Source organism: Bombus impatiens, unplaced genomic scaffold (genome assembly GCF_000188095.3).
Source record: "Bombus impatiens unplaced genomic scaffold, BIMP_2.2 scf_0043, whole genome shotgun sequence".
Lineage (NCBI taxonomy): Eukaryota > Metazoa > Arthropoda > Insecta > Hymenoptera > Apidae > Bombus > Bombus impatiens.
In genome coordinates this window covers 80,278-104,547 of record NT_176462.1, presented here as the reverse complement: position 1 = coordinate 104,547, position 24,270 = coordinate 80,278, and the positions used below count along the sequence as shown (strand labels likewise).

Genomic DNA, 24,270 nt, shown 5'->3' with positions numbered 1-24,270 from the left:
CAACGTGTCTATCTCGTACCTCAACACATGCTGCTCTATGTCTTAGTTTCGTATTCATGCACGTATTTCGTATTCGCTCGAGAATACCAGGTATTCTTCGAATAATCTCAAATCCATTTTGCATCTTTTCTCACCGTCGTGTACATTGTTCGCTTACGTTGAGTTCACGGTAGATTTTAAGTGACCCCGAAAACAAAAACTTGGATTTAGATCATGGTGATCATACAATGGGTCCATCCTAGCGATTTACGATGGTGCTTTAAGGAACAGGCTTCCTTTAAGGAAACGAGGCGAAAACTTGAAACATTTTCTTTAATTTCCTTCTATAACTCGAAAGCTAAGGTACGTAATTTCACGTTTTTCGTTGGTTTTCTTATGTAGGATATTAAATTGAGTTAATTAAATTTCAATTCTAACGAAGCAAGATCTAAGATTCTAACGAATGCCTAACATTCTAGTCTAGAAATTGGATAAAATCGAAAATTTTTTCTTTTTATATTTCCAAAGTTTACACATTCAAGGATATGTCCTCAAAAGGATTTTTTCAAAATTCCAATTATTTACCGAGTTACAGTGATTTTGGTGACGCGGCAACTAAACTGGTCCGACCGGAACAAATCGAACAAAAAGCAAAAAGCTGTGGCTGAGCGCACTATTGATGAATTTGTCCATGAAAATCCTCCTCTAAGCGACGATGTATTGAAAGTTATAAAGCCAGTTTATGAAAGTTTGTCTGCAAATATCCTATTAGAACGATGTTTGGGTTCTGAAACTCAGAATAATAACGAATCGTTAAGTTCCTTGATATGGACTTTTGCTCCGAAACACATACAGAAACGCGGACCATTAACATTGCTACTTTTCTCGCTGTTAGTATTTTTAATGAAGATTTTATACCCATTTTAAAAATACTGAACGTTGTGGGAATGACGATTGATCGAGAAGCCCATGCGTTCGCTGTGAAACGGGACGAAACTCGGATCGAACGCTCTGAAATCCGACTTCGAATTCTTCAAAGGAAGCCAGAACTGCTCGTTTACACGAAAAAACTTCAGAGAATGAACATTTTGAAGTGGAGGAAAATTTCATTGTCTATGATACCTTAATTATAAAGAAATGAGAAAAACAGGCGTTGCAGCACAAACGAAAATTCAAGAAAGTCAAAAGGTAGTGCTAATTTAATAAACAAAAATAATTATACTAGAAGAAAGGTAATACACAAAGGAATGGGAAAGGTCCTTAGTATCTCTGAATCGAAAAGAGAAATCGATTATTCGAAAAACTATTATTCCGTTGGCCTCAATAGAATGTTCAACTCTGGAATTAGAACATAAAACATAAATCCACCATTTACAATGGAAACGTGTTCACAAGCGTGACAGCCGCATGCAAAGGGTTAAACTGATGTTATTTATTATATTGCGATAATTACGAATATTACAAATAAAAAATAATGTAAGCAACAAAGTAAATAAAAAGTAATACAATAATAATATTATAAAATATAGTAGATACAATAAGAAGCGATAAAGTTCAAAAAGCGTGTTGCTAATGAATCGGAAAAAATTATTAGGAGATCGCAGCGTCGAAAAGAAGTTCCAGATCGTTGTGATTTCCAAAAACTTCAGCGATAAACGATTGATACATTAACTGTTCATTCGACGGTCCTCGTGTTCATTGGCCTAAGCGAAGCAAATTATCGTTTGTGCACATATATATCCATTGATGCGTTTGCGAAGAATATCCTGTTGAGAGGAAGGATTTCACGCGAAGCAGTGAGAAGAATAATGCGCGAAGAATGTCAACGTTCTTACAAGGTTAATCGTGCGCAAGAATTTCGTAGGATGAATTATGTCGCCCGACGAAAATTTTGTCGCTGTATGCTAAGAAAGTTAAAAGGTATAGAACGTTAGGAAGAAAATTGGAAGAAATTCTCGCCTCATGACAAAGAGGTTCGATCAGAACTGCTTGGACAAGCCCGAGTTACTTCATAACTGACTTTAACAAGTAAATAAAACCAATTTGAAAATTAAAGTGATAGACCTTACGCGTTCACGATTATGTAGATATTAACATTGACGTTATTTTGTGTCTGGCTTTAAAATATGAATAATTTAAGGATTAATGAAGCTTTAAATATTTTTTTTCTAGGAGAACAGGTTATTTGCGACGCGTGGTGCCTTCAGTTTTTTATTCCTCGTGATGAGTTCTATACGATGCAATAAAAAATATTTGATCATGATCGAGATCAATTTTACTGTCCAATTTTTTAACAGGTCTCCACCGATCCAACAGCGTAGAATCACCTCCCAAAGCCATGACAAAGACTGTTTTGACACCCTGTACATATTATAGTTAGAAATTTTCTATATTTCACCGTGAAAGCTGAAATAGATTGATATTTACAGTCGGATCGCCTATAACGTGGGTTAAAAATTGCGCCACTGTCTCCGTATAACGCGACTTGAGAAGTTTCTGGAAATGGCTCATTTCTGATATGAAAATGTGCGCGTCTTTGAATTGACTCGAAGCACATTTTTGCATTAGCTCATTTGTGATAAGGAGGAATTGTTTACAGTGTTGTGTATTGTAGAACAGTTTTTTCATATTAAAAAAAGACTTCATATTTATTTAGTCATAGCTCTTTGCGCTCTTGTATTCGTATAACGCGAAATCTGTATAACACGGGACGTATATGTCGCGTCATGAGGGTACTAGCGTACTACTATGCCATAACACTTAAATTTTGTATTTGTGTTTCTAACGATATTATTTAAATTATCCATAGCGTCGAACATTTTTTAGCACATGAAATTTATTTCACGGTAACCATTCTAGAAAAATTACTTGAGTTAATCATTCGGATAATCGCCGTGGCTGTCAAGAGTGTTGGGAATCGATGCATACGAGCGACATTGCAGCGTACGTATTCATATGTTTCTAATCGTGCAATGTCTCTCGTGTGCATTGCGCGATTAAAAACATATATCTGACGAATCGCACAGCGATTCATTACATACATGTTGATTATCAGTGAAAACGATGACACGTACTTTTCTTCGTAGTAAACTGAAATGTGCTAGTCGTCGCAAGACAAATGAAACGTGCCACTTTTCCTAACACACCTCGACATGCTCTTTCTATAATTCCATATTTTTTCTGTTATTTTAGCATGAATACTGTGCGCATTAGTGTCTGGTATATAATGACACGAAAGAGGACGAAAACGTTAAAAAGAAAGAAAAGATATTTCAATAGTTAGGATTTTCTGTACAATAGATACGCATCTGTCTACACATTCACGTATAGGGACACATTCGCTTATTTAAACGTGCTGGTTCAATAAGACGTGAAAAAGTCGATTTCCCTACGGTAAAATTTAAAGATATGTACGCTTGTCTCTTCGATCTTCCGCAATTTCTCAATTTGAAATAGCGAAGCGAATCGCGGACCAAGCGTGATTTTCGAATTATGTACAAATAACGAGGGTTTGTCTCTTGGGTTTTTGAACTCACCATCTGGATAGGTCGAATTGATTTCACCGGTGACGTCCAATTTGAATGGTGTCGATCCGACGATCATGTCGTCCGGAGCTTCCTTCAGCTCTAGTTCGATTTTTATCACGTGCCCTAAACAAACCAACACCATAAGATATGTGTACAATCGTTAACGAAGTAAGCTTTTAGATCAAACTTTTACGATACTTGGGTGACATTTCTGAGGTTGTCCGGATTTCAATTATGTTTTTATTAGTATGTTGCGCTTTGGCCCGAACATTGCACATTGGTTTCATCAACATTCCAGTTTACTTTATTATCTGACTAGCGAACTGCATACAGTGGCCCGCAAAAGTATTCCTATACTTACCGCAAGAAGCTTCAATGTGTATATTGCGCGTGTTATATAAAACACTTTGAAATTATGTCAGCGCTATAATTTGGCGCGACTGTCATGATTGTATTGGAAAAATCTGAACCCTATTCAGTCATATTGTCATGTTATTGCTTTCACGGGAACAGTCGTGTCAATATTACACTTGCACTTTGCGCCAACGTTTCGTAAACATTGCAGTCTACTTCTTTAGAGCAGACCTGAAACTGGTTTCAATACATGACATCCCTACCATCGTAAAAGCTTGAAATCTAATATTCAGTTATATTATTTTTAGAAAACAGTTCTTGCGATAAATGTAGCGTGTTTCATTAATAAAAACACATCGTCCTATATTTAAAAAAGTGAACAGGGGAAAAACGCATTACAATCTGAACGCGTAAAAATACTAAAATATACATATGAAATTATGTTGGAAGTAACCACAAAATAGTTGACATCGAAGGTGAATAGCTAGTAGGAGACTCGTAACAAAATTTGTTTGCAAGTAATGCTTAAATGCTTCGCATTAAAATTAATTATATTATTCCCCTAACGACTAGTGCGACGTGTGTGTACAACGTGACATTCGTGAAGATGGGACGGTAGTGGTACACAGTGGGTTCATATTTTTGTACATGAATTTTACTATCGTAAATGGTTTACAATAAACGTAAGTTTTCAGTATTTCCCGAAGAAGACCGTTAAGCAAACAAAATAGTTTCTAAACTTCTCGCCTATATTTATTTTATTAATGATGCAACAACAAAAATGAAATATTCAAAGAGTTATACATATTCAGAACGATAACTTAAATTTCTTCTTTAAATATGCAGAGTGTCTCACACAATTGTGACCACGCGATTCTGAAACGATAAAACATGGGAAAAGATTTCATACAGCAGAATTAAATGTGTTGACAAAGTGTTTATGCCAAAGATGTAGTGTTTTAAAAATTTATACGTCGCTTATACCTTTCTAAATAGAATTCTAAAGTTTTTGATAGGTAAATCGATGTGCTTTTTGATTCTCGGCGTTTGGCGCTTAGTTTAAAAAAATATTGCAATTTTAATTTTTTCAAATTTAGTGTATGAAAGACAAGGAAAACCACCATAGTGCAAAGTCTTACAAAATTTATATTGAGATATTTTTTAAACTAATCGTCTTTCATTCTTTTCTTATGAAGAATAAAAGATCCATCGATCGGTGTATAAAAATTTAACAATTCTATTTGAAGAATGTAGATAATCTGAAGGTATTCGAAAGGCACTTACGGAATGATCACGCACACTAAATCATGTATTACATGATACTGTTTAATTTCGTCTAATGAAATTCTTTTTTATCTTTTCATCTGTTTCAGAGTGATAGTGAATTGTTCAAATTACGTGCAACACTCTGTATATATAGGTACAATTATTAATTTATTTAATTTATTGTTCTCTAGTTTGTAGCTTTTCTTGTATTCTTGCCTTTTATTTAGTTCGTCGCGATATTATACTTTGTATCGTGACTCCATTGAAGCACGTAACTGCCTCCCTCCCCTCCTCCTTAAATAAGGTCCTATCTAAATGTCCTCATCAATCATTTTCTCATTTTTCAAAATACGTTGAAATATTTGAAGTGTCTTTTACGTTTAGAGTAATGTTATAATGTGCAGTCTATTACGAAATTATAACTAAATATTTTAAATTGAACGAAGGAAGACGGAGATGATACGCAGGAAATGATAAAACTTTGTTTTTTTTTTTTAGTTTCGAGATGACACGTTAAAGGAAAGAACTTACTAACCAATATGAGAACTGGAATATTTTTGAAGCATCGTTCATTTACTTTCGTTGCTCCTCTTCTAAACTCTGTTCTTAAACCGATTAAATGTTAATAATGCTGCGAGAAAATGTAGAAGATCACTATACTTGAATAAAAGTAAACAATCAGTATTGTAAACTCTATAAATAATAGTATTAAGTTTTATAGGCATAATATAAATATTTGTTGAACAATATTTTATGGCTCTTATTATTTACATTTTCGACCCCTCTCTTGAGTTTTTGCATAAAAGTATTTAAGAAATTCTCCTATGATTAGGTATTTCTAATGATGTGATATTCCTCCTTTTCCTTATTATATTTTATATGTACTGGCATGTCTTAAGTATTTTCTTATTAGTACTGTTGAGATATGCATAATTTTCTGTGCTGGACTGGGTTAAATGCGTAGTAGAGATACTTGTATGTGAATATCAGTGTGTGGAAGTATGTGTGTGCGCAGCGTCTCGAAAACAAAGGAATGTAAACTGTTTAATCGGTTAACAGTCGGGTATAGAAGAAAGTGCTGAGACGCGTGCAAGTGTGTATCGATGAAGAAATCGTCCATAAAATAAATATATTACTATTCTAATATCAATCCTCAGTATAAATTTAGTGTTCCTATAACATTGTTTCGGCTTCAAAGATCCACAATTCTCAACAAATACATAAATTAAATTTTAATTGGCGGAAACTACTACAAAGTAAGTGTATTCTATTTCACTGCATTGAACTTTTCGTGTTGCTACAATGTAAACTTGCAGTTAAGATACTCTTGACCACTATGTTATTCATTTTTAAATTTGCATTTCTATTTCTTTCAAATTCATTTAAATGGAAACAAAGATATAAATAGCAGTATAAAAGACAAATTTATTACGTTATATAATTGTTAGTTTTCGTGATAACTGTTCGTTTGATAAAGATTTGGTAGAAAATGCCATAAAACCATAAAATGATATTACATAAATTTAAAAATGAAGTTGATAATTTTGTTGAAATAAATATTCACATAGAAAGATTTTAATGCGTAGAAAAATATTGATAATTATTGTCAAGTACGTCGATTAAATTTATTGCAGAGGTGGCAGTAGTAAGAGTGCGTGTGTGTGCGCGCATCATTTCTAATTGGTTAAACTATGATTGTGAAGCGTGCGAGAAACGCAATTGAATAAAGAAGGTGATTGTTAATGTTAATGTTTAAATTTATTCATCTGAATACTATACAAAGAATGGTATAAAGAATGTGATAAAACAAAATTCAACAGATTGTTAAAATTATAATTAAACTTATTAAAAATTTCAATTTCATTTCTTCTCCAAGAAAATCATATTTTATGTTTTTCACTTTCAATTGTATGTGTATACATACCAGTAGGATTAACATCCAGATTCTTGTCAGATGATACTGTGTCATGTTCTTCAGATCGATTTCTTCCCTCCACACTGACGATCAAAAGATTTCTACGTTTGTCTGTAACCACAAAAAAAGACATAATAATCGTAAGGAGCTTATACAAAAGTTTAGTGAACTAAATAATGTGACTGAACAATGTGTATACTAATTCGTTTATTTTTTCAACAAAATCTAGCAATTGTCCTTGACATTAAAAAATACCATAAAATATAAAGAAAATGTTTTTCCATATTTTTATATTTTTCCACAAAACCATATACATATGTATTAATGTTATCTTAATGTTTCTATGAATTCTGATACTAACGATCGATATCAAGTGTATTTCGAATATAATGCAATACACGAGTACGTAAAATAAAAAATTTTTATGAAATAAATGAAAAATAACAAACAAATTTTCACGCTCATCTACTAGGATTGTTAAAAAGAAAAGGATTGTTACAAGGAAAAAATATACAAAAATGAAAATAAAAATAAAGTATCATTACTGCAGAATATGAATATATATGATGTAAAAATCGTGTATTTGCATTATACATGTGTATCGTATATGGTATTAAAAAGTTACTGAATTAAATTGAATCGATATTATGAATTAAAAATGTACGATATTTTCTAGAATAACGTGGAAAAATGTTTTCATATTATATTTTTTACACAGTTCTCTTTTATTTATTATATTATATTTTTATTTATTATATTATTTTATTTATTTATTATATTATAATCTTTCATTTATATATAGTAAAATTCAAGTGGCGTTAAGTTAGGGTTGGGGTTAGGTTTAATAAATTTATAATTTATTTATCTTGCCAAACGTGATCTGGTTTGGTCAAAAACAGCTAAAAGTATTGTAGTCGTAGCTTGAATTTATAGTTTTCAACGTATTTATTACATGTGCACCAAACTACAATAAATTAGGTAGCCATTAAAAGATATTAAGGGATTGATGTAATATTTCATACGGTTAAGAAAGTTCGGGTGTTGTTATATCAACAGTTTCACTAAAAAAAGTAATTTGAAATTCCTAATCTATATCAAATATTAGAAACATATTAAAAGTCTAATGTTTCTTATACGACTTTTGAATAGAAGTACAATTATTGATCGATAAGTATTATTAATGACATAAAAATCTACAAAAGAATTAAAAACTTTCACGAGTTCTCCAGAAATTATATAAATGATTACATGATTGATTATTATACATAGTTTTCGTAAGTAGATTTCAGTTACTAAACCTCTCTTGAAAAATTCGACAAGATAAAATCTTCACAACCCTCTCAGAGGATTTTAGTTCTCGTTTTAAAATTCCGAATAACCGAGGTTGAATTGTATTAATTATCTGCCCACTTTTAATTTAAAATTTACATAATTATGACGTATAACGATTTCAAATAATGCTTAAGTATAATGACTTCATCTAATTAAACATACTTCCAATCGTCTTCCCGTTAAGAACAATTTTTGTTTATACAACGAACGATTACTTTCTCTATGTATTTTCAAGGATATAAATAAAGATCGTAGGAGAAAAACATGACAAGTACCATGTTGTAGTTTTTTATGATTTTACTGCTACTTCATGCTTAAACAGAAAGATTTTAATAACAACCGGTACAATTGTAAACAAAAAAAACCAATTAAATTCAAGGATGTAAGTTTTTGAAAAATAGACATCAAAATTCTGCGCATTAATAAAGTTTCGTAAAAATCAAAGATATAATTATTAAGCAACATTTTATATTATATTAATTAAGCGATATTTTGATGCCCTTAAAATTTTGTTGTATTTTTAATAATAAATTAATTATAAAATTTGTAAAATATAGTTTAAATGGATAAAGTTTGACAATTAGCAACGACTGAATGTTAAAACTGCTCCCTATGAAAAATAGCACGTTGGATTTCTTGTTGGATTTTTCCCTGTAGTCTTTGAATACAATGGCTAGCAAAATTTGACTCAATACTTTTTATGAACATTGTAAAACATTTTGTAATTTCATTAGTATTATAATGACATGCAACTGCCATGGATATATCGATAAAATTCGAAACGATTGTAGAAATGTATACAAAAGTTACAAGATACATTTACTACAAGTACATATCTTGCAGAAATCACAAAAATAAACGAGCTATACTTAGTGTATGGTGTGGCTATCACAGTGTATTTCACAGTATATGTATATCACAGCAATTTTTTACTAGCGGTAAGTTTGCAGTAAACATCTTGCAACTGGTATATATATTGTCAGATCGGGTTCGCATTTTGCCAGTATAACCATCGCAATCGCGTGTCATTATAATGTAAATGAAATTTCAAAATGTTTATGTAACACGTACAGTATACACGTAAAAGATTTTTATGGTAAGCGTACGAGTACCTTTGCGAGCCACCGTAAACATATAATTCACTGTAATTGTTCTTACTGAATCGAAGTTTGTAGCCTGTCTGCTTGAAGAAAAAGAAAAATACACTCTTTTCGAATATCTTATAACAGCTTCTTTGTTAGGATCTCTATAATAATCGTACTCATTTCTTTATTTCGACAAGAGTTTAGACAACCCACTTAACCGTGAGAAAGGAAACGTCTAGTGAATCACAGTCTCGTATTTCTGGAATGGGGGCTCGCTTACCACTAAAAGCTCGATAGACAGTGGATAAAAGGCTGGAAATCTGTGTAGAAGAAGGATAAAACGAAGATAATTAACATCAAGGCATCGTCAGCTTCTTCCATCTCTCCTATATCCTTCTTTATCCACCAGAATGGGAACGTTTCTTTTTTACTTGATATCTTTTCTTGCGAAAAATGGTGGTCAATTTAGAAAATTATATTGTGCCCTTGGGCATTTTAAACAGACTCAAACTGAACTACACGTTGAGTGCAAATTTTGTTACATAAAACTACTTTTTTCATCTTAAATAAAAACATTTGCAAAACATTTTTCCTTAGGAATTTATGCTTAAATAATATATATTGCATTACATATGCACATGCAATAAGAAGTAAATTTGAAACAGAAAATTATCCTTAGTGGACGATAATTTTTTAAATTATAGCATTAACTGAAAAGTTCCAAACTGCTGTGAATGCAATTATAGTAAAAGTATAATTAACTTATAATTCTTACACTATTTTATATTTATTGTTGATTCATAGTTAATCTTACTGCAAAAATTGTGAAATTAACTAACGGGTAGAGAAAATATTACGTCTACCCGCACTTGAAACTTTTTCACAAGACGCTTCGTTTCTGAGAGAAATAGATTTGAAAATTGTGTACCGGGCCAATTCTCAATTTAAATACGTTCAGGCATTATTTTCTTGAAAATAAAGTCTTCAACGAAAAAATTGTATATTACGTTTTTTTACTTATTCTCCCGCATAGAATAGCCTTCTGCTAATTTTCTGCTCGTATTTAGTCGGTAATGAGCCAAGTATACTTGACCAATTTTCAAACTCGATTTTCTCGAGAATTAAGCCTCGCGTGAACAAATATTATTCCATGTTTTCTTTTTATTTTTTCATAAGCAATCGCGTTATGCTGGCTCGTACGTGTTATTCGGCTGAAGTCTATACGTGCATAACGTAGCGTCTGACTCAGCTACCTGAAATGAATATTTTGTATAATATTAGTCGATCCAGCTGAATATTCTCTACAAACAAGTATTAACCTATCTATATCGAAAATCCGTTAATTTAGCAGATATTTTAATTTTAGATTGTCAAATTTAATGTATAAACATACTGCCGCTTTTGACAAATGCAAAATTTAACAAATTTTAAAGGGTGAAACAATAGAAAAGCTAACTACTCTCCTATTTCGGTGATTTTTTTATGTACTGTAAATAAACATTTTGAATAATATTTTCCTACACTAATAGGTAGGTAGAGATATTCGCGAAGAAATGCTGATACCGGACAGTGAATCGTGTCTATAGTTTTGCGGTTATGGTAGGGTATGCGTCAGTATCGGCTATCCTTAAAGGTCCATGCACAACGTGCATATTCGAGATTGTAAGAAATGTCTGTTGTAATTCAATTAAAAGTGGATATCATCGATGTATCAGGCTTGTGTTTGGTTTAATCTTTCCAATCCAACCGCCGTGAGGTGGCCAGTGTCACACGCTCAGAAGCAGTAATGGGGTAGACAAAACATCCTGCATGCAACAGCTATCGAAACAATAATCAGATATTAACGGAATAGCCGTTTCTGATATACGCTCGATGATAACTTCTCCAGAAGGACTAGAACCTCAGTATAAGAACCCTGCCAAATCCAAACCTATATCTAAAGTTCAATTCTTTACCTTATTTGTGAAACGTTCGAACTGCGATGCGAGGAGATCGCCGGTGATCTGCCAATTTCGTGATTTCTTGTGTCTCCTATGTGACACCAGGCTTACGCTTCCGTAAGTAAGAACGTAACATCGAAACTAATGGTTTTTCGACCCATGTTTGTTCAGACCCTTTTGCTTATTTTGATGAGTATTACCTACTCCTAAGGTTTGTCCCAAACATTTCAAGGCATCCTATGGAATACATTTTTCTGTTCGACGCTTAGTTATGAAAAAAACCGAGTGTGAAAATTTTTCAAGTATACTTGAACCTGGCCAATTATTGACTGAAGGTGAATAAACAATCAGCAGAAGGTTAGTTTACATGCAAAAATAAGTAAAAAATGTAGAATAAAATTTGTCCGTTTAAGGCTTCATTTAAAGAAGATTGGATGTGAACAGAGTTTGAACAGAGTTTTATTAAGAATAAACCTAGTACAGTACTAGTACCTAGTATGTGACAAATTTTTAAACATGATTTTCTTAGTAACAAAGCTTGTGAATAAATTTTATTCGACATTTTCGATCTATTTTCGTATATAATATAACTTCCTGTTGATTATTTATTTCTATTTACTTCTATTCAGTCTGGAATTAGACATATTCCAAAAATATCTACTCGACAAATTTTTGAACTCGATTTTCTCGAAAACGAAGCGTTATATGAGAAAATTTTATTGTATATCTTCTTCTTATTTTTTCATAAGAAATTACCTCATACCCGCTTGTATATGTGTGGAATGGTGTGACGCTAGGGAATAACGTGGCTGATTGTTTATAAACGTTGTCAAGATATGTTAATGTTGTCAAGGAGTGTTGTGAGCGTTACCAAAATCTGTTAAGGGAAAAATGAGCGTGGTAAATGCTGTCAGAGTTGAATTTATCGTGGTCGAGAGAAGTTCGTCGTGTTGTTGTGACGTAGAATTAGTGAGAAACGAATACGCGAAACGCGATATTATATTCGATTTTGTGTGAGTGCTACGATATTGTATTTATCATACTGTTCTCTATTAACTAATAATATAACATTCCTACAAATTGGGGGCTCGTCCAGTTTTAAATCGTGCCAATCTAAATTTCGGGAAATGTGATAAAAGATCGTTAGCTGTTGTGAATAATATTGTGTGTATTTGAAGAAATTATTGTGAAGTCAAAGATAGCAAATTGTGAGGAGGAACAATTTTCAAGCGAGGAAAATTTAACAATGGGAGAATTGAGGAATAAGCTTGCTCAGATGAATATACCGATATCTGGGGCAAGGTCAGTGCTGATGGCCAGGCTAAATAGAGCACTTGGTGCAGGTCAATCAAATCTTAAAGAACAAGCGAGTAGTGAAAGGTCCGCGGAGAAGCGAGGTACATGTACTAAACCAAAAACTAAGCATGATCGAGATGTAGACGAAAATCTCGGGAGGCTTAGGACGAAGGAATTGAGAGAACGTCTAGCTAGTATGGGGCTAGAGACAAAAGGAAGAAAAGCAGAATTACGTGAGTCTTACGGGCGGTCTTAGAAGAAGATGCGTCGTCGGAGGAAGAAACCGACTACGAGAGTGAAACGGAAGACGATGAAAAGGGTGAAAGTGAACGCAGGAGCGTGCGAGATGGACATCAGAATTGCGAATGCTGTAGAAAGACACGTAGGCGAACAACATTGAGTTTTCAAGATGTCCAAGACGCCTTAGAAGTTTTTACGGACGAAAACAACGAAAATATCAATCAATGGTTCAGGACATTTGAAGAAACGGCAAGCATGTGTATGTGGACAGAGGAACAAAAAGTAATCTGTACAAAAAAGTTGATGAGAGGATCAGCTGAAATATTTGTAAATTATGAGTGCCATGCTAGAACTTGGTGTGAATTAAAAAGAAGTCTAATAAAAGAATTTTCGAAAAAATTTAATACATGGTAAGTACACCATAGACTTCAAGAGACGAAAAAACGAGATGACGAAGGATGTACGGCTTACATGTATCGTATGCTTGGGATAGCTAGTCACATGAATATGAAAGAAGCAGCAAAAATGCGGTACATCGTAGAAGGAATAAGAGACAAAGAAGTCAATAAGGCAATACTATATGGGGCAAAATCAATGAAAGAACTTAAGGAAAATCTAATCACCTATGAGGAACAAAAATCTCGTATAGCAGAGTCATCTGTGGGACTGGTCAGAGCTGAGGACAACAGGAAATACAGGCAATCTGGAAGTGTAGTGAAATATAGAAGGTGTCATAATTGCGGCGATAAAGAACATGTAAGTGCTGAATTTCCAAACAAATCGAGAGGTCCTAAATGTTTTAAATGTAGAGAATTCGGACACATTTCAACAAACTATGCGAATATACTAAAGGTTAAGACGCGTTGTGATGGGTGGCGGAATGAAAATAAAGGAGGGCTCAAGCAAATTAAGATTATGGACAAGAATGTAGTGGCAAAGATAGACACAGGTAGTGATCTAAATTTAGTGAGAATGAGTATGTATTTGCGTTTAGGAGCACCTCAACTTGAGAACAGAATAATTAAATTCGATAGTATAGGAGCCGTGAACGTACATACCATGGGACAATTTAAAACGGATATAATGATTGACGGTTTAAAGGCAACGCTAGACTTTGACGTAGTTCCTGATAACTTCTTAGGATACGATGTACTATTAGGTATTGAGTTAACTGAACAAATGGAAGTAAGAGTGAAACATAAACAGGTAAAGTTTAAACAAATTAAAAAGAACAACGTGAGAACCAGTTTGTTGCTGAAGATAGTGAATGGAATGAAATGTTAAATATAGACGTATGTAGTGAAGAAGACAATCGAGATCTGGTTGAATTGGACCATATTGAAGATAGAAAAACCAGAGACGATATTAAAAATTTAATTAGTGAATATACAGTGACGAAGACAAAGGACACAGGTGTACGTATGAAAATCATACTTGAAGATGATACACCAGTATACCAAAACCGACGGAGATTGTCAGCAGAACAAAGGAGAAACGTTAAAGGAGAAACAACAGGAAATCGAGATTCTCCGAAAAGAACGAGATTTAGAACGTGAACGAATTACGAAAGCCGCAAATCAAGCAGATCAGGCAGAACAGTCGCTTATTTTAGTAAAAGAATATGAGCAGTATCGCAAGAAAATGCAAAAAACCGTTACTGACGCGGAGGTTGCATTTTCAAAATTACTCGAAGAGAAAAATGCACTAGCTTTACAATTGGAGGAAGAGAAGAAGAAGTGTGAAGATCTCCAGTTTCGTTTCGAGGAAGAATCTGTTAACAAGGATGATATTCAGAAAGAAAGAAGAGAGCAATTTGTGATAAATACTGTAAATGAAAATAAGATCAAAGATATCGAAAAGCTGTTGCTGGAAGAAAGAGAACGTGTCGGTCAACTAGAACGTGATAGCATAAAATTATTCGAAACAGAAGAAGAAATGACACGTCTTCGCAATGAAGTCTCAAATGCTACTACTCAAGAAACGCAGCAAATCGAAGACTTACAGAGTCGCAATAAAAATTGGGAGGAAAGTAGAAATAATCTTGAGAATGAGGTGCAAGAGAAAAGAATAATTATGGAGCAATACATAAATCAAAAAACTGAATTGCAATCAAAATTGAAAGAAAATCAACAAGAAAACGCGGTTCATAAAGAATCAGAGAAAAGTTGGCGGACAGAAATAGAACGTGCGACGAAGGATTTGGAGAAAAGAATACGTTGATAGAAGATATGAAAAAGCAATTTGAACACAGTACAAGTACTTTGAAAAAGCAGTTACAAAAAGCTGCAGAAACGATAGAAGATATTAAAAGAAAGGTATATGTTCGCGAATGGCGCATTGAGCACTTTTAATTGTACAATTTGATTATAAAATCGAGCATAGACCAGGTACGGCGATGCGTCATGTGGACTCGCTTAATCGGAATACAGTAGAAGAGTTATTAGTACAGGAAGGCCGAAGCTGAAGAAGAAGGTGACGTTTTTGAAGACAACGAAGGATGATCCTTATCCATTGAGGCTGTTAATCGATGCAGAATAGGAAGAAATCAGGAGCGTAAGTGTAATTAGTATTACTGGGCACATCTGAGGGCAGATGTGTTTGTTAGAATGGCCGAAGTTATGGGATGGTGTGACGTTAGGGAAAGATGTGGCTGATTGTTTATAAACGTTGTCAAGATATGTTAATGTTGTCAAGGAGTGTTGTGAGCGTTACCAAGCTTTGTTAAAGGAAAAATGAGCGTGGTAATGCTGTCAGAGTTGAATTAATCGTGGTCGAGAGAAGTTCATCGTGTTGCTGTGACGTAGAAATAGTGATAAGCGAATTGGTAAAACGCGATATTATATTTGATTTTGTGAGAGTGTAACAATATTGTGCTTATCATACTGTCTTTGCCGTTAATTTATAATAAACATTCCTATATATGTTATTCAACTGGATCTTGCATACTTATATCTCTGAGCCTGTTTTAACGTATTGTAGATTTGAGATGAATTTTGATCTTGTATTACAGAATTAGAACAACTTCAGTCAACTTTCTCTGAACCAAAAAGTTCTGTTACTTTCGTAGGTTCTATCGGAGATGAGTCGAATTTTCTTAACATACCGAACCGAAAAACAAAGAGCGAAATAAAAAAGCATTAACTATGACCAATCATGGGAACAAAAAAACATCAATTCTTAATTGGCAAAGATTTCATCGTGGTTAGTGATTTTAGAATGACATTAACATTATTCCAATTACTTTAAAATTCAGGTTAGTTTAGATTTAAATAAAAAAAGATTTAGATAAAAAGATTTAAATAATATTCTAAATAAAAATTTTAGTTTGCTCCTCTGGGAACGATATTAAGAGAACGATATTAATATTCTAAATTTAACGCACCATCTTTTTCTTAGTGAGTGTTTCAAACTTCAAGTGGATTCAAAATAACATTCTACGATTAAAAAATTCAATTACTTTCTTAGAAAATAATTCAAGTTTTATAATTTATTAATAATTCACCAAATATAAAAAATATTGTAATTATAAGTGATCGTAAATTTTTGTTCCCAAATATTGTTAAAAAAAACAAATTTTCACTCACGTCACTATTCGTTAATCAGGAATCTAAAAATACTCAAGTTTCTTCATCATTGATAATGAATTTTTGTCTAGCATCTTTTTCATGAGAAACTGGTATCTAAAAAGTTTATTTTTGTACCATACTTCAAAGGAAATCTGCAATATCTGAAGAAATAAAAACTTATGGTGTTACGATAAACAACATGTTGTAAATAACTTAAACACAGTTAGTTGTTAGGTTATTGTGTAAGTGAAATGATAAAATTCATATGTTTCTATTATTAAATATCTTAGAAATAGGTTGCATATTTCTAGTTATGTAAACTATTTGAATTTTGTATTTTTAAATGTCTAAGTTGTAACTAAGTTTTTTTACGCAAGCTCAACTGTAATTTATCTTTTCCAACCATTTTTGTCAAATTCGTTATAATAAACATGTAAATATTTAGTATATGTCGAATATATAGTGCGTTATTCAAATGATAGCATCTACATATCTCCGTTATATTTATGACTTTATGAAAAGAATCCTTAAGACAAAGTTACATGATTTCGCGAGGTACATGTAATGATGGGACAAACATCTTCCGAAAACCATCTTTTTTGTGAGGTTTCTATGTTGTTGGTATCTCTTTCAGAAACTTTTATTGAAAATATAAAGTGACGTTAAATAGATAATTGAATAGATAAATAGATAATAGTCCTACCCTTATGTATAAAATCATCCGAATCGAATATAGTAAAAGGAACGTTTGAATATCTAGCAAAACACCTGAATATTCGGTACACGTCCAATACTAAATAGGTACATCAGAAAGTTGGCAAATAATAGTAATAAAGTTCGGTGTCTTTAAAAAATACGCTATCGTTCATAGTTTAATTAGAAAATTATCATCGACTACTGCATAAATTGAACTACGATAATTTTCTTTACTATAGCATATACATCATAACATATGGAAACTATAATATTTTTCGAAATAACTCGAAAACGTATGGGCGAAAACTCAAAGTGTATACGATCTTTTTGACTCGGAATAATTTACCAAACATGCTGACAAAGTTCTGATTCTAATTGACTCTTCTATTGACTCTAATAAAAATTAGATTATTGTATAATCATGCAACGAATGTATCCGAATAAACCTCCAAAGTTTTAAACTGTTTTATTCCGCTTTATTACCTGGAATCCAGCGAATAGATGAAAATTACCCGAATAACGAATAGGTCGAACAAGATCAATTGCTTCTATCTCGAGATCATTTTATATTACACTACTTGTGAGAAACTTTAAAAATAGTTTGCACGATAAGAATTAATACGCCACATCGAGATCAAAGATCACAAAGAAATGCACTATGTAATAAATGTAACTTTTGTATTTCTTAATTTTTTGTATTCTACTTGAAGTAGAACAAATATAAACATCGCTTATCTGTTTCTGTTCTTTATTCAACAAAAAATCATTAATCCGTTGTTATATTGTATCGTTGTTTTGTAACTTTTTAAAGAAATATATAATATATTTTCTTATTTTTACACATAGAATAGGCTGACATCGTTTTACGAAAAAAGTCACAACATCATTGTATTATAATTATTAATTATATATACATATACGTGTAAATGTATGGCTAGTGATAATAATGTCTCTTTTTTTATCACTATAATGTTTAAGAAAACATATTTCGAAGCTCGTCTTTGAAGCAATTTCATCAAAATTTTACTATGCTATTTGCAACTTTCATTCTTGCGTTGACTCGATAAGGTTACATGTGATAACAAATGTTGAGTAAAGCTAAGTCCACACTGAAAAACAAAAGTCGACAGACATACGTCATCCGAAGAAAAGTCCGTGAACACTTATTTTGTTTTTCATTCCAATGAAAAACAAGAGACAATGTCTGCGGGTGGAATGTAAATGGAATGTGCTTTTTATCCCGTTTGGGAAGCAAAGATTCCGTTGTACGGTGATGAGATGTATGATACAGTATTTGTTATCGAGACAAGGGAAGGCGAAAACGCATGTTGTTCGTCGAAATCACTGCAAAATGCAAAGTCACGTATCATCTCTTTGTACATATATCATAAAAAACAATTCGGAAATCGAACAAAGGTCAACTTCGTTTCTTTTTAATAGAATCATTTTTTAATACATTAATCAGTCATGACATTCTCTATAAAAAGTTACGAACCTATGTATTTATGTCGAAAAACTGTTACCTTTGAGATGGTTGAAAAACATAAATAAATAAAAGTCATTAAATCCTGGGGTAGTTTTTTTTGGTAAAAGATTATTTTCGTCATTACAATGTTAATTATTTATACGATATGCGACTCCACAAGTGGATGTATGTATTTATTCTTTAAAAATCAGGATTTAAAAAGTTTAAGGTATGTACCTTACAAAGATTCCTAAATTTCAACATTCATAGATTTCATCTCCAACACATCCCTAACTCAATGACACGCCTGGTACTCAGCCTACTCCTACTGGACAAAGGACATTACCTGCAGACAGTCTACTAGAACAACTTCTGGCGACTGTTGGCGGACAATATCTGCAGACAATGTCTATCAGTGTAGACGAGGTTTAAGACTGCAGAAAAGTACATGTGCACATAATAGGAAGGTATTCGCATGGAAATTTATGTTAGTGTGTTGATCTACTTAAGAAGTATTTACTAGCACATGCATATATTGCGGTTTAAAAAATAAGGAGCGAAATTAAATATCGTAATAATTGAGATTTTTAAAGTCGTGTTAAATATTATACAAGTGCACGGAAATAGTTCTTTTCATATTTCATTCATTTTATATTGTAAATATCAAAAATCAGTAATTGTAGTTTTTATATTTCTATAATTTAAAAGTAAAATTTCTATAATGTAAAAGTAAAATTAAGATTAGTTTTAAAAACTGCAATACGTATTTCAGTAAAATAAAGCACATCGAATACGATTACACGATTTTTGTCACACGGAACATTTACATTGATTCTTACATATTTTTCGATGATGAATTCGAATCTGCAATCAGATTTGTTCCATCACCCATACCTTCTATGTAATAATGCTTTGTATTACTTGTCAACAGTAGTATAAGTATATAGGGTGAATCTAATTTGTGCTTAATATATTCAAAAGAATGAAATCCTAATAGCAAAGGATCGTATTATATATGAGGCAAATAATAATTTTATTTAATTGCCCAGGGCTGATCTTGCGACCGTTCGAGAGATGTCTTTAATATGAGAGCGTATAATATGAGAGTGTAAAACCCAAGAGGATATTCCGTTTTCACATGTCCTTAAAAATCCATTTCCCGAACTCTCGTCTGGGGTTTTTCCGGAAAATCTTGGTGCTGTAACTGACAAACATGTTGAGCGATTTCATCAGAACATTTCATATGTGGAGAAACGATACCACACCAAGTGGAGTGTTGATATACTGGTTGATCGTAGCTGGATACTCAAATGGAATGTCTTTCGAGCAACATATTCCAGGAAATCAGCAATTCTGACATTTTACGCAATGTTCCGCGATTTTCAAATACGTAGGATTATACGAGTTACTAAATAATGATGCTGTATGGCACACAAAAATCAGGCGTGATGGGAACAGATAGAATCCATACATGAGTTCAGCATACAAAATGCTACTGGAAACAAATTTTACGTGATAAAAGGAAGTAAAATTTTATAGACCAGTGTTATTATCAAGTGTACTGTTATGTTATGGCTTCTTAGCAGAAATAGCGGATGACGTGAAGATTCCTTATCGTTATCAAGAGTAACGAAAACAATGGTAGAGAATTTCTGATCTCAGTTCTTAACCTCTTAGGTACGACGCGCCGCTATAGTGGCTGACTCTACTGACTTGTTCGCTCACCGTTTGAACTAAATGATCTCTTTTCATTTGTCTTGCTTTAAACTTTTTCTGTAACAACATTTTATAACAGTGTTAACAATATGCAGACAAAATATATAGTCTCTGTTTTTGTCACGCCATTGTCAGGTATCAATCGTTGCTTTTCGTTAATATAAATATATCATTATTCGATGCTCTTTTTAACATGCCGATCTTAATATTTTTTGGAATCTTCAGCCTCAAAATGTCGCGTCAAAATAGAAAACGAAGAGCAATTTGGAAAACACTATCGCGCTATGAGTTTGAAAGTTGTGACGTGGGTGTACGTGTCGTACCGTGCTTTAAAATATATCACACTCAATTGTATTATTAATTCTTAAAGTAAATTATTAAAGTTAAAATATATGCATCATATCTTTAAGAAAAATTATAATTTAATTATCAAAATTTTTATCCCAGTGTGCTTGCGCAGGGAACAGCATTATCCGTCACACATTGCAGTGCTGTATCGTCTACGCGTAATTCGCATCAAACTCTGCCGTACAAAGAAACAGCGCAAAATTCAGCCAAACCTAAGAGGTTAAACGTATATTCTTAACAAACTTGATACTTGACAAACAATATGCAAGTTGTATGTATACTCTACCATGTTTGATGAGTATCAATTACACGATGTTCGATGGTTTGTGAATGAACGAACTTTTCCCGGCGGTCACGCGATGGTTTTATGTCAGTCTTTAATATATGTTTCGAAACGGTGGCTAGCAATAGAAGCGAGGTTTTGCTAAGCTTGCGGAATGCTACTTAAAGCAGCTTTGAAACGAGGTTAGAAGCGTCCCGATGCTGATACCGCGGTATCTAGTGTTTTTGAGCTTCTGGATCAGTGAACATTTCGGGTTGCAGATCACAGAACATTTTACTAATGTTTTTCTTGCGGTAAGTAATAACTTACATTTAATAATTAATTAAAGATTAATTAAACATATCGTATTCATGAAGTATTTTTTAAGAGATATTGCAGATGTGCATTATTGTGAAAATAATACAAGATAAGTAATTGAATTAAATTAAAATGACAAATTCTACTTCCAAATAAAATATGTACGAGCTTCACATATAGATAGCTTTCATATGCAAAACGTTTTAAATATTGTTAATTAAAATAATCAATTTTCATACATTTAATGCCTTAGCAATACCACCTTATTTATTCATTATCCAACTAAAATTTACGTCATTTATTCTGCCAGCTGTAAATTAAAAGTTTCCGTAATCCACGTATAATCTTTAATCATTCTTATTTTGCTTAAAGGTTAGTGATAAGTACTATCTACTTACTTTAATTGAAAAAGAAAGCCGATCGATCGGCCTTTCATTAAAACGATTGGAGAGTTGACTTCGTGCCAATACAATTAAAGAAATTACACAGTAGATACTACACAACAAGATTGTATAAAAAGTACTTTACTGTTTTAAAAAGCATTTTACTGTCTTAAAAAGTATTTTGAACAGAAAAAGTAACTATAAAAGGAGGAAATTTTTAAGAAAATCTTTTATTATTGTTCTAAAAAATATTCAGCATGAGATTTTTGTAAATGTTTCTTGAGAAATCCGTGTGTAGTAATATCAATAAAAATTTAATGAAATTCTCGTATTCTTCTCCCAAAATTAATCGACATTATAATCTGGAAACTGTATGCATGTATGATGTTATAACTAATTTTCCGTAGAAGTTTATACAAATCCAAACCCAAATACAATTTGCCAAGTCTGATTCATACTCGCGTATGAGTATACGACTTAATAATTGTATAGAAACCTCGAGTCAGAGTCTCCATTGATATACCAGATTGCTTGGTAGCCGTTGTCCTACAGAAATGCTAAACTTCTGTCGTTATCTGTGGCCTGCATGATCGAATAGTGCAAATTGCTTCCTTCTCAAGGTTGTAAATCTCGAGCTGACCTTGCTAGTACACAATTCTATCACGAATGTTGCCTGCCAAACTAATATTGGGCAGCTGGTTGTAAACGGAGAGTAAGTGAATAATGGCCAGTAGTCAGCTGTGTGTATTTGGTCCCCAACAATGGAATAGATGCATCGTTGTCTCTGTTCAAATACTAGTTGTTGGCGCTTTGGTACATGTCAAAAGATTCGTGATAATTATCGAAAGTGTGATGATATTCCACACGAATTTCTGTTGTAAAAACACAGTTACTTATGAATAATAGGAACTGAAGTATTAAGTTTCGAATTACCTTTTGTCTGTATCGATGAAAAGCCCTGAAGAAGATGGGACATTCTCACGTCGATAATCCAGATTACAAAAAAGATCCAAGTTTCGAACACGAGACGCTTGGCTTTTTAGCGTAAAATTTTTCCCGTCCTAACTTAAACGCACAATTTTGCTTTTAGCATAAATTGGTTCTCGGCTATATAACAATATATTTTTCGTAATTTTAAAGCTGTATATTCGTTTTTAATACAATTAGACGCAAAAAGCGAAGTGAAAGGAAGCAAGTATTTTTGTAGATACGAAAACGTGATTAGTACAACAAATGGGTGGTTGGGTAAAAGTTCTCCTGAACATCGCAACAGTAACAATAACAATAACGTTATCAACAATAACATGGCGTTACGATGACGAAATTTTTAGTGTATTAATCAAGAAAGAGAAATTCGTAGTAGCATTACTTCGTGAGTTGGTAATTAATGGTAACTAATGATACTACAATATAAAACTATCTGATGTATCGACAGGTCGGAGGATCGAGCATTATAGAAATCAATTTTTATTTCAATTTTTATTTATTTGTTATATGCTTTGTTACTTGATTTTAAATGATGATGTAAATAATAATATACGGCTACAGTACGGCCCGAAAATGTGGTACTCCTGTAACGAGATCGAAAAGTTGTTACCACTCCCTACTACCTCGTACAACTCGATTGCAAAATTGTTTAGAAATGTATTGTTAGATTGGTTTCAAATTTTACGATTGTGATCATAATAATCGTGTCTCATTATAATGCTAATAAAATTCCAAAATGTTTTATATATAACATATAATATGGACATAAAAGTTTTCTATTTCAAAAGCATATCATTGCCTTAAATATGCAAGGTAAACGAACAACAATATTTGTAATTGTGTTGCCGCGTTTGCTTCCTATGTTTTGTTGCAGGCTGGACTCATTCATGACATGCAAATGTATGTAAGCTATTCTGAACTGATTCGAGCATTATTGTTATGCATTAACTTGTGTACGATAAGAAGGTTTTTATGTATTATGTGATAGTTATTTCATATATATATATATATATATATATATGTAGTATCGGGGAGAAGGGCCTAAGAAACGTCGAGCCAACTATAGACAATGCCGCGAGAGCCGAGGCGCTGTCGGCTCCATCAATGCGTTATCGGGTCCTTCAAATAAATAGCTTCGCCGAAAAGACCTACGTGACCCTGGCTACGAGCGTCCACGGAACACGTGTGCGGTGCACCTAGCAAAAGACAAAAGAATGCTACAACGGCCAGAGAGTCAGTTGAGAAGCAGAGTGCGAGTTAAGCGGACACAGAGTGTGCATCGACGTGCGACGATATTATAATCGGTCTTTTTGTTCTTAAATATCGCTGATTTAAACTACACTAAACTCTATATATATTCCTCTTGTATTTGAATATCACTTTTTAAAATACATTAAACTTTGAACCTACCATCATTACTTGTCCTTACTCTAAGAATCCATCAGTTACTACATATATATATGTATGTCGAGTTATCGTTAGATTTAGGAGCGTGTAACGAATCTTCATTCGGACTAGCCATCGTTGTAGTAGCATAGAGATTATATTTATTGGTATAAATATAATTTTTACAGAGTTTGACAAATAACCGTGGT

General features: G+C 32.8%; 2 protein-coding genes across 2 annotated transcripts in view; one reads left to right on the top strand and one right to left on the bottom strand.

Annotated features, from left to right (window-relative positions):
* The window catches only part of LOC100741410, a 53,001-nt gene extending 45,827 nt beyond the window's left edge, over positions 1–7,174 (bottom strand). The window contains exons 1-2 of the mRNA XM_024370398.2: positions 7,051–7,174; positions 3,516–3,629 (exon numbers count right to left, since the gene is read on the bottom strand). Coding sequence (XP_024226166.1) covers positions 3,516–3,629; positions 7,051–7,174 — 238 coding nt within the window. The remainder of the gene's footprint in view (positions 1–3,515; positions 3,630–7,050) is intronic.
* Positions 7,175–12,644: 5,470 nt separating this feature from the next.
* LOC105681303 lies at positions 12,645–15,154 on the top strand. The gene is made up of 4 exons (XM_012390263.1): positions 12,645–12,888; positions 12,951–13,233; positions 13,360–14,140; positions 14,375–15,154. The coding sequence occupies exons 1-4, from the start codon at positions 12,645–12,647 to the stop codon at positions 15,152–15,154; spliced, it is 2,088 nt and encodes a 695-aa protein (XP_012245686.1).
* The last annotated feature ends 9,116 nt before the right edge of the window (positions 15,155–24,270 follow it).

Coding starts and splice junctions, on each gene's coding strand:
- LOC105681303 (XM_012390263.1), top strand. CDS start 12,645: ATGGGAGAATTGAGGAATAAGCTTGCTCAGATGAATATACCGATATCT. Junction 12,889..12,950: donor ATTGAGAGAACGTCTAGCTA/GTATGGGGCTAG, acceptor GGGCGGTCTTAG/AAGAAGATGCGTCGTCGGAG. Junction 13,234..13,359: donor AAAGTAATCTGTACAAAAAA/GTTGATGAGAGG, acceptor AGTACACCATAG/ACTTCAAGAGACGAAAAAAC.